Genomic DNA, 18126 nt, shown 5'->3' on the forward strand with positions numbered 1-18126 from the left:
ATAATGTTTTCAGAGGCAGACTAAAACCTTTCCTAAGATATTGAGAGATTAAGGATAAATTCATGTAATATTACCAACAGACAGTTGCTATCCCTGTTTAAACTTTGTGATGAGTTCGTTGAGTCACCTGAAAGCCTTCAGCCTCGGAGAGCAGGAAGTAGAAGCAACCAAACCAGTGTGCCAGGATGAGCAGGATGTGGATGAGGTTAATGACGCGCCAGAAGTTGGGGTACACCGTTCGAGACTCAACTATGTAGTAGCAGCTTACAGCTCGGTACACCTGGAAAACATACCTTTATTATTTACAATGCAAACAACAACCCACATATTAGAGGTCTCTTAATTAATTTTCACACACAGATTCTCGGCTTAGACACTAGAAATAGAGGTTAAAAATCATTATAGGTTTGTGTATGTATTTAAATGATTATATTTGCAGAATCAAATTCATTCAAGAAATACCTACCTCAGTTTATAACAAGTATTACGGGAAAATGTAGGCTAACTTAATTTACTGTTTTATTTTCTCTCTCTCAATAGACTACATACCTATTGAGGTTTGTTAATTATTGTTTATGGTTCCATTATAAATAAATATAATAAACTTAGGTTTACTATTGTCTAAAAAAACATAGCGGTCATCAGAGGATCAGCTATATTCAGCATGATGAAAAGTATTCCTTAAAATGTAGAGAGAGGTGTATTATTTAGAGGGTACAGAAGGCCTAATGGACAAATCGAGGACATCGCTTCAGCAGAGTGACAGCCTGAGTTACGCGCGCCCTTTAATCGACCCTTCACGGCACAGGTTACTCATTTTACACAGTAGGCGCCTAAAGTATAGATACCACATTCTTGTTACTCAAAAATAATTCCCAAATGGTGTCAAACACAATTTCTATTTAGGAGCTTCTTGCTATTCTCATACTTAGCCATGTTCTAGGATATGCCTATATTTTAAATTATGGACATGTATATACTGACGAGATATTGTTTAGGAACATAAAGGAAAATTTTCCCTAAATAAAGCGAAGTAAAACGCCCAATTAAATATCCTTCCTACTGTTCTAGTAAGTCCTGTGACCGCGTAATAGATGGTTATATCAAGGAAGATATATTAGGAGCAGCTTATGTAGCGATACTCGTTGATACGTGGAGGCACTTGACGAAATTGTGGCTTTTATTACCAAGGCTTCACGAGGAAAAATCTATATACAAACATTTATTATCCGTTTCGATCCTCCTTAACAAACAATTGTAATCTACATTAAAATTGTATATCTTAAAATTAAAAAAAAAAAACATTTTTGACGAATTATTAAGAGAGTATTAAAAAAGCACCAAAAAATAAAAACAATGATTAATTAGAAATGTTATTTTGGATGGACCATTCTTACTGGAGGTGAACCATTTCTACTTTAATCATCAAGACCACAGACGCACAAACCTTAGAATTAAAGTTGTACCTTGAGAAACCTGGGAAATCGTATGATAGGATTAATGCCGATGCGAAGTTGCAGCAGATCCAAGGGCGTCAGCGCCGCCAGATCCAGAAGGAACGGTCGGGATGACAGGTAGTGCTTTGCTAGCTTCTTTGAGTCGTACACCTGCAACACGATAATAACACTTATTGACTAGCTTCTTCTAAACATATTATAATAGCATATAGTATATAAGTATTAGATACAAACTAAATTATGTCAGGTGAGGTACTGTAGTTCATTAATCAAAGAGTTAATTAAACATTAAAATATATTGAATAGTTAAAATAGTATCATTTTGAGCCTCGCTCAGTTAATTAATCGTGCACTCGGAGATAATTAAGTAATTAACATCAGGCTTCAAGTTTGTTTGTTTGTTGAGAGCTCGTTGAGACTTTTGTAGCCGGATCGAGTGTGCCGCTACATGCAGTACAATCTAACGATTCACGAAAGACTCTTATTCACTTGAAAGTTATATATACTTTTATTGTGCCATGTTAATACCCTATATTGCACAATGTATTACTGTATATATACATAAATTGTATTTAGTATTGTCTTTGATTAACATAACTTATGTTCATTTGAATAAAACACTATTTTGACCGGATTGAAGTTATGTATTATTATACACGGTGACCACGCACGCTGTAAAGCACGCGAAACGTCGGATAAATTTAAAATTATGTTAAATAGTTGTAAATTTATAATAATACATAACTTCAATCCGGTCAAAATAGTGTTTTATTCAAATAAATTGTATTTATATCTTGTTCTACAGAAATTAAATATTAAGTTGTAATGCAAGTGTTTCAAGTCCTACTCTCACCATAAGCCCTTGCTCCAAATACCCAGTGCGAAGCTGCACCACTAGGTCCAACGCGAATACCAGGTCGCCGATACCGTCACAGGTTAACCAAAAGTAATGGCACATCATCTGTAAATAAGCCGTTACGCAGAGCTTTTTAAAAAATTAAATTAAAATTGTTGTGTACTGCAAGAATTGTTGTGCTTCAATTAAGATGCCACTGTAGCCGCTGTCAAAAAATAATAAAAGCTTGGTTTTAATTGTATAACAATATTTAAAAAAGTACTTTTTACGAGTTGTTTCTTTAACATATAATATAAATTTGAATTTATTACAATATTTACATAACGCGACGTCTATACAGCGCTTTACATCATGCGCGATCGACGTTTATATCCGTTAGTTGTTTTTTATTAGAAATAAAAATGTATCTTATATCTTATGCATTAACCGTTTCCCTGAAGGATTCCTTTATACGTACATACAAAAGGCTGAATGGCCGCATCGTCTCAAGGGGACAATACCTACTCTCGAGTTTATGTTACAGACTACTTACTTCTTTTGCCTTAAACAAATTGAACCATTTCTGACCATGACAAATAATCCGGTTATAACTTAATATATTTAACGCCATCGTGAAGCTTTTTCATGAAGTGTGTGATCCACACATTTCTATTATTCGATCTATAACAATCGCTGCCTAAAAGTTTTTTTACAAAAGAAGCTATAACAGTGTAGTTCTCAGTAAAGTGAATTAAACAATTAAAGCGAAGTTTTATCATCGTCTTAAAATGGCCTGGGTCTTAGTGTGAAATTACTTAATTTTCTCGAGACCGTATCTTGGAGGCAGCTCTTTTACAAACATTTTCCTTCGCCCACTTAATTTCATTAGGAAAGCGTCACGTACGACCATCGTTGCTCGTCTCTCGTAGATATTACGAATCACATTTTTGTACGTTTATGGATTTGTTCTTAAAAGTACACTAAGATGAGAGACTTTCAGGTTAGAAGTGAAATTGAAGGCTGAAAAATGCTGTTTTAGTTTCAGATGCTCCTGGTTCTTGAAGCAATTTTATGGTTCATATTTTATATATTAGTATTACTACTTGAATATGTTGAAGAAGTCTACGGCACTTAATCTAGAAGATTCAATTAAAACATTTCATAAAAGTATTTTATTATTTTTATTTATTCAATTCTGGCTTCTTTAATATTTCAGAATGTACTTTGTATTCTCAACTCTCATTATTAAGATGAGTCTCAATTTGTTAAGAGAGAGTAAAATAATTCGAAGAAAAAACAGCATATTTCAACACGAAAAGTCCGATATGAAGGTTAGTATTACGTACTATTTGATTATCATAGTATTATTTGATTGTTCAATTAATATGTTTATAATTCAAAAACGTTAAAGTACCTGAAGCTCAGGAAAACTCTGGCGCACGATAAGAGTCCACAAATTATAGAGCACACAGAGTGTAATGAGCCAGAGCCAGTAGAAGTAAAAATTCTCATCTGGGTTAACAACAGTTCTAGGCGCACGCACTTTCCTCCGCCTCTGTCGAGTGGTAGATCTGTGCTCTCCGGTTGCCCCTTCTGACCCAGTGTCTTCCACCTAAGTAAGAAATAAAGTAATTCAATTAGTATTTGCAATAGCTGTTCTTCTGTTTCACATAAACATACGAGGGGTGTTCATAAATAGTGATAATACGGTAAATTCTCGGAAAGAAAATTAATAAATACTGTCAATCATAGACAGAAAAAAGAGTTTTTTGTTTTTTAAAAATAGCAGTCATTATAATAAATGGGTCGGAATTTGTTCTTAAAATAGGTAACATGCAAGTTCGCGCGGTAATAAAATTTCTCTGCTTAAAATTTTTTATTACAGAGCTGGTAATTCAAGACTTGAAAGCAACATTAGCGGTTTATGCTCCTCCATATTCTGCCGTTGCCCAAGCACGGGCCGCTATACATCAGTAGTGATTTATGAAAAATGATAAAAAAGTTGATAACATTGTCTTGGTAGATACGTGTGACTGTTTTTCAGCAGAAGGTGTCTATAAGATGTGTCCATAATATTGTACGCAACGATTGGGGTATGAAAAAAGTGACAGTCCGCAAAAATGCTTTCAAACGCAGAAAGACACGACTGGATATTTCATAAAGCTGTTTGAATTTGTTACAACAAGATCTGGACCGAATTTGGCTCGATTCATAATTATGGACAGAACATGGCTTCACCATTATGACCCGAATTCGAAAAAGCAGTCAATGACTTGGAACGTAGCGTCATCGTGGGCTGTTTTTTCTAGAACAGCCAAGTGATGATTATGATGGAATACTATTTATAGAATATAACAGGGACTTTGTACGCAGGACAATAAAATTGTGTGAGGAAATACGCAAGTCGTCACGCACAAGTCCAGAGTTGCGAAACCTACCATTCAAGCTTGCTTCGAATTAATGGAAAATGCTCCATATTCACCGGACCTTCTAGTACTTTGTACCTATTTCTTCGGTTAAAGAAACATCTCAGGGTCCATAAATTTGAAAATGATGACGCAGTAGAAGATCCATCAAACGATTTTTTGAGCGATCAGGATTTTTTTAAAAAAAGATATATACAAAGGGTATAAAACTGAAAAGTGACTAGAAAATTTAAATAACATTTACTAATACATACTTATTATTACTTTTTGTTGAACAGCCCTAGAACTTTTTAAACTAAATACGATTCAATGTATGAATTTGTTAATAATTAGGCAATTTGCCAAACAAGTATATTAAAATCTTACTGTTTCTTGTGTTTCCGGTATCTGGCGCGTTGAAAACCGCTTCAAGAATGAATCCTCTCTCTTCAGGGTCGGTTTCTTTTGGATCGCTGAGCTGAGTTGAACCGTAGTTCTTAATTTCATCCATCTTTGATTGGACTTCGTTCTAAATCGGACAAACACATTAGTAATTCTGAACAGACTAATTTAAAATTCAAATAAAAACATTTTATACAGTGGTATAAAATGTTTAAAAGCCTCGAAGAACCCAAATTCGTCAAATTAAGTCTGTATTTTTAAATTGTCTTGCCCCAGGGGTATACGCGAAGGTCATGACAGAGTGATTAGTTATCGTGCACACAGTAATCTAAAATGTATCATGCTGCATGGCATACAAGAAAGGAAAGTAATTCCATACATAAGTCAGTCGTGGAGTGAACTCTGAAAACACAAACGTATCTAAACTAAACTAATCTAAACTCAGGAATCAACTAGATCTCGCAGTTTGTATCATTCAAATGCAAACAAGAATAAAATTTAAAAAGATTCGATTATTAAGAATCGGAAATAAAGTCAGTAAAGATAAAACTAGTAGGCACAATAATCACAAGAAACACACAAAGTCCACCGATTATACATTCCCGAAGTCCTAGATATAAGAGGATAGTGAGAACACAACGATTAAATACAAAGTTAAAGATGTTGTCGTTCTTCTATACAATCGAACCTCTTTATTTTCCTGAGTGCCTGGTAGTATGCCATGACAGCTTGCACGTGTCTCCATTTATGGCCGCGTGAGTCTGAGTCAGACCTGGCCCTCTCGGAGTCCCCTTCGGACCTCCGAGCGGACGAGCTCGATGCAATGATCGGTCGCCTACAAATGGATGCTAGTGTTACGTGATGGTGTGGTTATTACAAGAGTCGCGGAACAACTATCTTTGCTGTAAAGTGGAAAAGGGGAGGCCACGGAGATAAGGTTAGAAAAGTGATGAAAGGTATCGACGGGTAGGTTCCTCAATTTTGAAAAAGCCTCATTGATTCCAGACTCAAAATACCGCGACCTAAATATTGACGAAGCGAACGAAACTCACAGCTTTTGTGATTAGACTCCACAAAATAAACTAAAACATGCATTATCTAGACAAGACCCGCTCTATTGTGTATCGTGAATGGTATCGCTGTGCGCTTCGTGCCATTGCCTCTTGTAGATTTAATCTCGTGAGCAGTTGGAGTAGCCAGTGGTAGGTATGGGTGCTGAATCATGCAGGCATGTTCCTCTATGACTGAAGTGCCCGTCGGCTGAATTCCAGTAAGTACGAAATGATCCCCTCGACTTTTCGTTGCAGTGCTTAGTTCGTTTTATTAATTTTAAAACGAATTGTTTTATAGGAATATAATTGACTATTATATGTTGTATTTATAAAATTATAAAACCTTCGTCTCGACATTGATGATTGGTGACTCAGGACCCACCACCAAAAGCGAAGTCCACACCTAGTGCTCGACTAAGAAGCGTAAGCGAACATTTACAAATTTCGTACACAGTTTACAACTTACACGTCTTCATTGGCTGTATTTGATGCGAATGGAGAAAACTTCATCAACCTAGAATTAATTCGTTTCTCACTTAAATGTTCGTTCATGGAAATTAATATCTGTCGTACACGGGATCTTTAATTCATCGTGTGATCATTTTATTCAATTATTATTTGCGTATCATTTACCTTATAATTGTCAAATTATATTTTATGAATGATGTTTTAGAGACCATGTTAGCCCCTATTTATATAGTATTTCTTTGTAATGTGAGATTAAAAAGCAGTCGGGCGTGCAGCGATATTAAAGAAATGTTTTATGACTAGTTTGTTCAAAGAACCGCTTAGCTTCTTACTGAATAGAAACTAGTTGCGATAGTCACGTAGACCCACTATTACAAAGATATCACATAAATTGCATTTCTGAGAACACCAATTACTATTCTTATTAAGTTATATTTTTATTCTTACAAAGTGTACAAGAACCAATATAGAACGACTATAATTATATATTATAATTTGGTAATTTCTATGTTAAGTGGTGCGAAGCTTTCAAAATAGTTCGAAAGATAAAGAATTTTGCTTTATTTTGCTTTTTTTGTTTTATTACATTAAACAATCAATGTATTAAATTCAAATTAGGTTTCGATTGCAAATTGATATTGAAAAAGCTTAGTAAAAATTGTTGAATTTTTCGTCGTAAATAGGTACCTACTACTTTAATTTTAGATTAAGTTGGTTCACTGAAACAGATTCGCCGGTAGACCTTTTGCCTACCTAATCAGACCCTGTGTGATCAGGTCAAGCAATGGAAATAAGGCCGAGATTATCTCTATTAATTCCATGTCAATACAACTGCGGTACGGTGTTCTTAATATAGGAAACGATATATGTTTAATACTGTTTAATTTAATTAATGATTTTGTAATGGAATTGTCTGCTTTTTGTTACATCCTTTTATTCGTTTTAATGAAATTACATTTAAGTAACTATTTTTTTTGCATATTCATTTAATTTCTGAAGACCAAATAAACTTAGGTAATTCAACAGTAATATCATACGATGGCTTTTTTGTGATAAAAGATAAAGCGTATTAGACAAAGTAATAAATGTGTTGAACTTAAACAGTTGTGATAACTGCATCTTAAAAATCTCTTCACAAACTCTGAAACTGAATTGACTGAGGTTTTGCTGTGTCGAATGACGCAACAAATATATCGAGTCCGACGGGACACTTGACAATCAATATGGTAATCCTTCATGAGCGCAGCTGAACTCTTCAACTGATTCGTTAGTATTCTTGACATGATTTTCTTGACTATCTTGTTTCGAGTTCTCTCGTAATAAAAGAGATTTTCTCTTAAATTTATTTTGAATCATATTGAACTCGTTTAATATTGAATATAGTTATTTATAAAGAAGACGAAATTATGTTCAGGTATACATCTAAAAACCGGCCTTTGAACCAGCTAAAGGATGAAAATATAATATGATTTTTTTTTTCAGGATTCATCCGATCTTTTGAATTTAAATTTATCAATTATTAATTCAGTTCATTGGATTGAATAAACATAATATATATAGGAAATTTAATATCATGTAAAGTATTTTTTTATGTTTATAAATATATTGGTATCGTTACTCTTCTTACTGTATGTATATGTATGTTTTACAGATATCTAATGTTACAAAATTTTATAATAAAAACAGTCGGTGGATCTTAGGAATATAGGAAAGTAGTTAATTAGTCCACGTCACTGCACATTTTCTTTCGAGCCATTGACTTGAAGCTAACTGTCAGCAGAAACCAGCTGGGTACTCCTGCATTCATTAGTAAAATTACATTTTACTTTTTAATTAATTTCCATACAATTTAAGGGCAAAAATAATAAAATACTTTAGATCAGCTAGCTACGAAAATCCTCAACCGTAATATGTGAATTAGATCAATAAAATAAAGAGGTAATAAATCTTAGAAAGAACGAAGCGATAGTGAGTCACTGGTCACACGCGGTGTTGGCCGGATTACCTTGACGCGTAATCGGATCAAGCGCATATCGCGTGACGTCACATGAGAAAATAACTACGACCCCAGTCTCTTTGCCTGCGAATGTATCGATTGATTATTCTTAGGCTCGAGACTAACCTTCTGACCCCAATAAGCCAAAATAAAGAGATATTTCTATTTATCGATCGTACATAATTTGTTTTACTCAAACCATAACGATACACATTGAAGCATACATTGGTGTATCTCTTGTTTAAATGAAATATATTTGAGGTACTAAGTGCCAATGTGGAATGTGTTTCTTTTATCTACAAAGTGTATTTGTTGTGGAAGGCATGCGTGACATAAGATGTGTCAAGCAATAGCGTAATGGCGTCAATGACCCCTCAATGTATTTATAACTTAAATATTATGTACAAACATAGTTTTGAATGTAACATTCGTTCTTAGCTCTTAGGAGAGATCCCCCCGGGTTGACTTAGTAGATGTTTGATTAACAAAGAATGTTCCAAAATATTCACTATAACTAACCTCGCCAATATGTGAATAAAATGTACCAAAGTTTTGTCGTTATTATTGTTACAAGAATTGTTAGCTTATAATATGCTTTTATTGATTAAGTGAATCGAGGAATAAATTGGCCCATACAATCATTTAAACGTTAATCTTTAACAGGTTATTGATCAACAGCATTTCAAGTCCATCAACAGACACGCGGCACGATCACTTTTTCTGATTTTTCATAGTTATAGTTTGTAACTATAACTTTTGTTATCCAAATTTATTATTGCTTTTTTCATTATTTTTCTTCTATTCAATATTTCACTGTTTTTAGAAATGCTAATATTGTTTGACACAGATTTCCGCCATTCCAAAATTGGAAATACAATGAATATTCTCATGAAGACATTTTGTGATTTCCCTCCGGCCAGGGTTTACGTTACACTGTCTAGTTTAAAGTACGCGTCTGTTTATCTAAGAATCTCCGATTCCTAATGTATATTTAATATTTTTATTAAGCTGTACCATTATGCATGGCCAGTTGCCTATGATTTATCTTCCAGTTTAAGAGGCCCCTGAGATACATCACCAATTGGACAAATATAATTTCAATCAGTAATAGGTAAAGTACTTTACCTCTGTCCTGGACTCTTGCTAGCGTTGCTGGCATTAATACTGGAGTCGTCATCCTCTTCCCGGGACGTCGCAACAGACACTCCTCGGGAGGAATCGACATTCACTTCACTCACGTCATTGTCCTCTCCCTCTGATGTTCTGCTAGTACCCTCTTCAGCCTGGAACAATGAAAGGCGTCTTTGTAAGCAACCAAACAAAAACTAGAGGAAGACAAAACATGTCCAAATATACAGACATAAAACCTCTAATTGGCTCCTAAGTTCCCTGAAGGGAAAACATGTTTTTATTTTATCGATTAACGATTGCTGTAAAAAATATGTGAGAGAGAGAGTAGCATTATTATATAATAAAAGAAGATCGTTTACCGGGGTCCGTTTCAAACTTTATGTCGGAGCAATGGCGCTGGTATCAGTTGCCATTGTCATTATATGTCTCAGAGCTCCTAAATGAACAGCGTCAAAGGCTTATTAGTTCAAAACTGTTATTACTAGTGGTATATTTGATTTGTCAATGTTGCTAGATATAATGGTGGTAATAATGACTCTATAAAGTCATGGTAATATTAAAGTACTCTATGACTGCCGAAGACTCTTATGTCGAAATTAAACGCCTGATGCCAACAAACTAATTTTTGTCAGCATCGGTGAGATCATTATCTTTAATAATAATTTATCTACAGGTCCTGTTTTTGTTATAATTTAGGTCGTGCTTTCTAGTAATTGTTCAGGTTCTCGTTTGTTGCTCAGTTGACAATCGGTCCCTGTCTTTGCCTTCCTGTCGTTAGACGACATATTGATCTTGATTGCCTTTTGATAAAAGATTTTCTTGTCTTCTCTCTTTAATCTATTTGTCACCATATATAATATAAACCGAGATTGAATTATTGTTTTGGAAAAAAAAAATGTTCTCAAAATGTGTTTATTAGTCTGTAAATTTGTTTTCGATGCTTATATATACATATAAACAAACTTTGAACAAATGCCGATTGCTGCTCGCGCCACGTCGAAAGGCAAACCGCTACACTCCTCTCCACCTCATTGGAACCCTTAGTGCTCGACGCTCTGTGCACACGGCCTCCTCCCGCATTTTAACCCCCTTTCCTCTATCTCTATTCTTGCGGATGCATAAAACAAAACATAATGGCGTATCTCATTTGATTATTCTAAATAACTTCTTTGTCTATGACTGATTATTATTAACCAACTGATTATAAATTGATGCAACAAAGATCTAACGTCCATCAGATGCGAAGTGCACGGTTCATTGTGACTGTGAATGAAACTTTATAAGCTGGATTCTCAATCGCTTATTAATACTAATTTGAATTACTGTGTTCCAAATCAAAAACTACGACAAATTTTCGGCTATTCACACGTTCCGAGATAACGATTTGTCTTCTTCTGCAAAAAACAAAGAAATCCTAAAAGGAACATATGGGCTGCAGCTAATATAATTTTAATAATTCGATATTAAAGAGAACTTCCTTGAAATATAAGGTCTAAAATAATCGACATTCGCTGCGTAGATTACGAACACTTCATTGTGCCTTTTATGACGTTACAATTTACAATCCTTTCTATTGTTTTTACCATTGTGGTATTCATAAATTAGATTACAAAAACATTTTGCAAGCGAATCTTTTCACTTTTTTAGAAATAGTTTAAAACTTTAAAGATGTATCGACCTCAATTTATATTTTGCTCACTCACGTTTGTAAAGTTCCCCACCCGTTATCGATCAGACGTCATCTTTATTTACTTTTAGGCCTTGAGCCGATAGACTAGACAATAGACATAGAACTACATTATTCAACCTGCACCTCACTTTAATCACTTTCTTCATTACACTTGGCAATGTTGATTACTTTTAAAATGAGATCATTAACCAAAACAATCTATTTATAGAATAAAATGTTCTATCAGATTAAAACATATTTACGGCTTTTCAGTTCTAAAACTTATCTTCATAACTGACAAGATAATAACGATTTAAATCCGAAATTATTAATGAACCCCTATTACCCGTAAGGTGTCCTTAAAAATAATAAGTAATCTATGTACGTTTAACTGACAGCGTATTGCATCTGGCTTGCTCTCTTTTTCTATCCTTCTTACATTATCCAGTTTCAGACTGCAGCCGCACGCATCTCTTGGGCAATAGACGAATAACAAGATGTCGGTCGTAGCCTAGATCCAATCCAAATCCGATGAACAAGAGGATTTAAGAACAATTCTAAAGCTTTGGAAAGCCCCGAAGTAAGTGTTTAGTGTGGTATTCCCGTCTATTTTATGTTTTAAAAGTCAAATCTCCACGACGCCGATTAACTAATTAAACGGGTCGGTTCGGCGTAGCGGCATCAAACTTGTAAATCCATTAACCTAACATTTTTAATTACACTTTCCTTTCATTGAGAACCAGACGAAAACTTCTCCCATTAGTGGAAGGGACTTTGGAAGATTTCAACTTTTCATATCTATTAGTCACCTCGTAATTAAAACCAACTGCCGCATTTGTTTCAAATACTTATATTGACCGAACGTATCGCACTTATATTAGTATCTAAAGATGTGTGTGCTAAAGAACGGATATAACAGGCAAAATATGATAAAATACGATAATAAACTTACCTCAATACGAATAAGTGGTATCGACTCTTCTTTAATCATATTGTAACACATACTTCAGGTGTTTTACATGCATACTCTGTCAGTGTATTACAATTTAGTGCGACTTTTTAAAAGGAATAGGATAGAAAAAAGGCTTAAACTGGTTCCGTTGTGGATACAATATTCGTAAAAGGGTCCATTTCTAAGCATTTTAATTATATTATGTTAAAACTAAATTGATATATTGCTTTGTGCTCGTATAGACACGATGTCGAGTGAAATGTAGGTCAAAGAATACGGACTTCCAAAGACTATAGACATACAAAAAAGACATGAGTTTTCTTACATAACTAGCATACGGTTTTAATAACGCGAGTGACAATTAGGTTCAATATATTACGATAGTTTTTTAAATTATTAAATTTCCTAATTCTCAAATATGCAAAAGTATAGATTGTAAAATAGTATAGTATTATATTAGTATAGTATAGTATTATATTAGTATAGTATTGTACATAGGACTATTTAGGCGTGGTATAAGGTGATTAATAGACAATAGATATTGTGACATATACGTAGGATCATAAAACGTAGCAACTGCTACAGACGACAGATAAATGTTGTTATCGGATTTCAAAAACAAGGCTTTTCGGGTGTCGAGAGGATGCGAAATAGACTGTCTAAGCTCAAGTGACAAAGTGACGCGATGCCCAAATTTGACAAGTTAATTGGAATTTTGTCCTTGGGGGTTCTTATTTATAAAAGCGATCAATTTCATGAGTTTAAACATTCCTACTGCACACGTATGTGTCTGTTGCAACCGAGACTACTATATTACAACTTCAGCATTTTGTACCTTTACTGGTTTCTGTTTTAGACATCTAGATTTACTAATAATTACTCACTGTGTGTACGTTTCACACCTAATAAGCAAAAGTTTTCCATTTTTCAATGTAATTTAAACATGTTTTATTATTATTTTTTATCTTGGAATGCCCTCCTCATATATCGTGTCGCAGCAAGTTCCACGAATTTTTTATCGACGTGGGCTTAAAGCGGCGACTCTTAAACTGTCAGAGCTCTGAGAGGGATTCGGATAGATTCCGATTTATTGTTAGGAAAGTTTGGAAAACGATCTAACTTTTTATATACTACCGGTGATCTGGCTTGCTTTTTAGGTGTTATATGCGTGTCCATGCTTTAAGATAGCTTACGATAGCGTATCTGGATTTGTTAATCTTTGTAATTGCAACTCGAACTCGACTGTACAATGTACATCATTAGAAACAGGATAATGATAGCCAGACGTCTCCCGCAGGTTCACTTGCATCACTTGTTATCGCTCAGCTGGAAGCGATACTCTTTTGTTACATTTCGTAATACAAAAGACTGAACGAATAACTCGGAAAGTGCGCTGTAATTGTTCATCTTTGTACCACTTCAATATATAATATCAGTAAATAAACATTTTAATTAACACAACACGGATTCGATATATGTATTTCGATATTCAGTTAAGTTATAGCTAAGTAATAGCAATTTTTCAGTCCGATTCTGATCGTATTTTCAAATTATTGTCCCAAGAATCTATTAATTTTATTTGCAAGTATGAATCTGAATTTATCAAACATTGATTCCTTTAATAGAGTTTTTTCACATATATACGTTAAATTCTATGGAAAAAAGCAATAAAATGCAACCAGTTCTATGACATGTCTTATATGTTGTTATATATACATATACATATATATATAAATTCAGGGACTGGCAAATACTACGTCAAAGCACCTGAATCAATGAATGAATTCTACTCGGTATTCAAATATCGTAAATGTATCTTTTGCCTTTATTGGCCCATTACACTTTAAAAATTTTCTTCCAAGAGTGACACTCTCAATTAATTGAACTAATAACGATAACGATATGCACGGTGAAAAATAAGAACGTTCTCCTATCTTTCACCGGAAGTATCGAGCATCGTTTGTCCAACGCCTTATTTCCCTCGGGACATTTCTACATTTCCCGTCACTGAGTGTTGGGATATTGACCTAATCTTCACAGTATCGTTTGATGCCACTTCCGGTAAACAATATTATCATTGATGGATTTATAGACAGGACTTATAAAGGATATTACGACACGATAAACTATGGAAGCGTCACATTTCCCTAATAACCGTTGAGCAAAAATATATTAAAAATACATTCTAGAGACTGTCGCCTTTAGTCCAATATATCTCTTTTCGTTTCATCGTAGCTTAAACACAATTTGACAGAAAGAGAAGAAAGAGTACTTTAGTTTAAAGAATACAATTCGACTGATTTTGTTTTTATGTAGGTAGGCAGGTATGTTAGGTAATAAGCCTAAATTTAGCAAGTATTGTCAATATGACTACAGTTAGTTCTGTTCATATTCTATTCTGATAAGCGATGAAATCTAATTATTACAATAATAATTTAAGGATTGACATGTCTCTCTTCTATTTTACAATGCAAAAAAATTTTTTTGGAATGCATGCTTTGTAAAAAAGGCGTTTTGTTGGAAGAAGTATATTATAATTAGCACCAAAATAGTTCAATAATGAATGGTCAACCTTCCCATGTCCCTTAGGCTCGTTAATTATAGGCTAAGTAATGACTTCGTAAAGGTGTGATCACCTTTACATGTCCCAGAGGTGATGTATAATTCACGGCATATCGCTTTACTGGTTATTCCACCCACTCGTCTTAATATCAAACATATTTGTGCCTCAATTTTATTGTGCGAATAAGTAATGAGTTTTTCATGTTTACGTGCATTAGTTTTATTATTTCACTGGTAATTGAACCAAAGGCCTGAATTTGAAACTTTTATACGTGAAGTTTAATTTTTGTATATGAAATAATATAATTTAATATAACTGGTATGTGGTTCACTGAGCCAACTCGTCTATGTGCTGTTTATATCCGAGTAACAAATTCACTTCACTGAATTACACATCAATCATTGTTTGAATACATCCAAGCATTTTGTCTCATAATTAAGACGCGAATCTGACAATTAAAAATGCGATATTATGAGATATCATTTCATTGAGATTCATTGCGGCCAGATTTACAAGCGAGGATTTCTAACTGAAATCAAATAAATAATCTCAAATCGTTTAGCTAATGTACAATAATAATTTTGTACAGTTTTGTTTTACTTTTGTAACGGAGAAACTCTGAAACTACTGAACAGGATCAGGATGCAATATACAGCTCTATACCAGGGAGTAGCATTGACTTTATAAGTTTATGCTATTAACAAAACGAAACGAATAATTGAAAAGTTGAGAAAAAAAGCAAAAAGCTTCCCCCAATTTGTAAAGTACAGTAAATTAAAATAATTCTGCTGTCATATAACTTCAAAAGAAAAATACAGCATCAACCATTTCTGGGAAATTGGTGATAAAATCAATTTCTTCCACCGTTCTGGATATACAATAAAGAATGATTCTTGCTTCCTTACAAATAAGGTTTTATTTTGTTTCTCCAGAAAGCGTTATTAACTGAAACCGCCCTTGTACCTAAATAACACAACGTTACAGCTCCCATAGCATTCATGTTGAATGATATTGAATCGAAAAAGTATCAAATGTTATCGGTTTTATATGTTAGGAATACAATATATATATAGTTATTAAATTAAAAGGAAATAAAATATCGTGAATATATAATCGCGTAGGTACCTGTTCTCTTTCTATTTGGAGTCTACATTTTAGCTGATCGATATGGAATACTTCATTTGATTTATTACGGAGCAAAGTGACAGGTAAAGTGGTTAACTCAATTTCATCATATTTGCATTACTAATTCTATTTACAGATTCTACAAAGCATGGTTTCTTCCCAGTGATACAATTCCTTAGCAAAATAATCTTATCAACAAAAAATTATTGTTAAATAAAGTCGACCCGACATTATGTTTAATATGTGTCTCGCACAGTTGACACCTGCTGATTATTTTAACGAAGTAAAATTCTTTAAAAGATTTTCAATCCTTAGATGGTCTAACTGCAGGACGTCTTTAAGTTATGTTGCAAATTGGCGCACGACTGTGAAGCTGCGATTTATAAACTTGAATTTTTAATTATTTTATAGACACGTTTAATAACTATTTCGGCCTAAATCGTGAAATATTTAAAATATCTTTTGATTGGTTTGAGAGTTATAGAATATAAAGAATACTTGTGTCGGCGTAAAAATTGGAGGATTATAATATCTCTAGCCGAAAACCCTGCGTTATAATCGGCTGACGAACTTTAATGGAGTTTTTGTTGTTTCTTTTGAGTTTTTTAGCTAGATAAAAGAAATATTTGAATAAACGAGCTCAATAGACAAGAACTTCAGCAATACACTTCAGTGTTAGCTATAATAACCAGTGATTGTCGCATTATTTTGTTACAAACTAAAAAGATAAATATTTTTGCTTTACAAAAGCTACTGGACTGAACTGTGTTTTAACATTTCGCTACCAAATTGTAGGAGATTATGGCTAAATAAAATACAAAAATATGTTGATTTCGAGGGCACTTGTCAGGAATATCGTAGACTCGTTGCTCATTTACGTAAAAACTCATGTACGTTAAAACTCTCATTTCGAGGTACCTCTCTACCTCTGCTCGGAATTTCATGTTTTAACAAATTATTAAGAAGATTTATGCAGTATTCTTCATAATCGTATTACCTCAAATTGTTAATCAAAGATTCACAATGGTATTCAGCACAGTCATAAAAACCAAATCTGTTGATTGAATGTGAGTTTTTTTGTACCTTCTTGTTTCTCTGTTCTTGCAGAAAACTTCTAAAAGACTACAATTAAAAATGACCTTATTTCTGAAGCTTCTAAATCGAAAGCGAAACAATAATTATTGCGGCAATAATTAAAAGAAATGAAGTAAATGAGACATTGTTAGTTTAAGTTCTATCTTTTCGTCTTCGACAAAAATATTTTATATTTTGCATAGACAATGATTTATTTGATTGAAATTTCTACATTTGTTTAGTACCTCGGTTCCTACACTTCGTTTCTATGGTTTTTGCATTAGTATTTCCTATTGTTCTTCTTCGCTTACGTCAAAATCTCGTTTAATATACTTTATAAAGAAAGCAATAGCAAAACATAGTATGATTATGCTATCGGTATCAACAACAAAGAGTCATAAAGAAATCTTTTCCTTTTAAGAAGACATAGGAAACTAATAAAACTGTAAATACCTCAGTAGAGAAAATAAAGTTTTCATGGGACTGCTATATTCTTCGAGCGATAACTTGAAAAGAACACATTACGTAAGTAGCGATGGCAAAACCGAGTAGGTACTATATGTGCGGCGCAACAAAACAAATACTTTGATAAAATTTTAACCGTTTACAACTGATTAAACTTATACTTTTTGATTAAAATAATTATTAATACTCTGTATTATAATAGAATAAAAAAATCTACCCGTTTTCTAGTGGGAGTGCCAATATTGTTGCTTCCGGGCTTCAGCGAAATGGGCAGGGCGCAGTACGAACCGGCGTGAAAAACTCTTGAACCCACCAATCACGCGGGAAGATCCTTTTATGATTTACTTTGGCATATGACTTCACTCAAATTGTCCTTGCGATTACGGGAGTATGGATGGTCATAAAACCTCATTGTTAGACCTTCTACTGACTTCGCATCCGCAAAGGCAATTGAGCCCCAGAGGGAGGCGTTGTCGGTAAGTTTGGACGTAACGAAAGATTTCGATCGGGTGTGACACACTTCTTTCAAAGC

General features: G+C 33.9%; 1 protein-coding gene across 6 annotated transcripts in view; it reads right to left on the reverse strand.

Moving 5' to 3' along the window:
• LOC125053968 overlaps positions 1-18126 on the reverse strand; it is a 103550-nt gene that overhangs the window by 13413 nt on the left and 72011 nt on the right. For 3 of the 6 annotated variants that reach the window (XM_047655607.1, XM_047655605.1, XM_047655609.1), the window contains 7 exons: positions 9741-9898; positions 6618-6665; positions 5085-5226; positions 3707-3904; positions 2311-2418; positions 1467-1607; positions 128-280 (listed from right to left, as the gene is read on the reverse strand). In XM_047655607.1, coding sequence (XP_047511563.1) covers positions 128-280; positions 1467-1607; positions 2311-2418; positions 3707-3904; positions 5085-5226; positions 6618-6665; positions 9741-9898 — 948 coding nt within the window. Of the gene's footprint in view, positions 1-127; positions 281-1466; positions 1608-2310; positions 2419-3706; positions 3905-5084; positions 5227-5787; positions 6594-6617; positions 6666-9740; positions 9899-12367; positions 12444-18126 lie in introns of those variants that run through there. The other 3 variants (XM_047655608.1, XM_047655606.1, XM_047655610.1) reach the window with 3 other exon arrangements.

Source organism: Pieris napi, chromosome 11 (assembly GCF_905475465.1).
Source record: "Pieris napi chromosome 11, ilPieNapi1.2, whole genome shotgun sequence".
NCBI lineage: Eukaryota > Metazoa > Arthropoda > Insecta > Lepidoptera > Pieridae > Pieris > Pieris napi.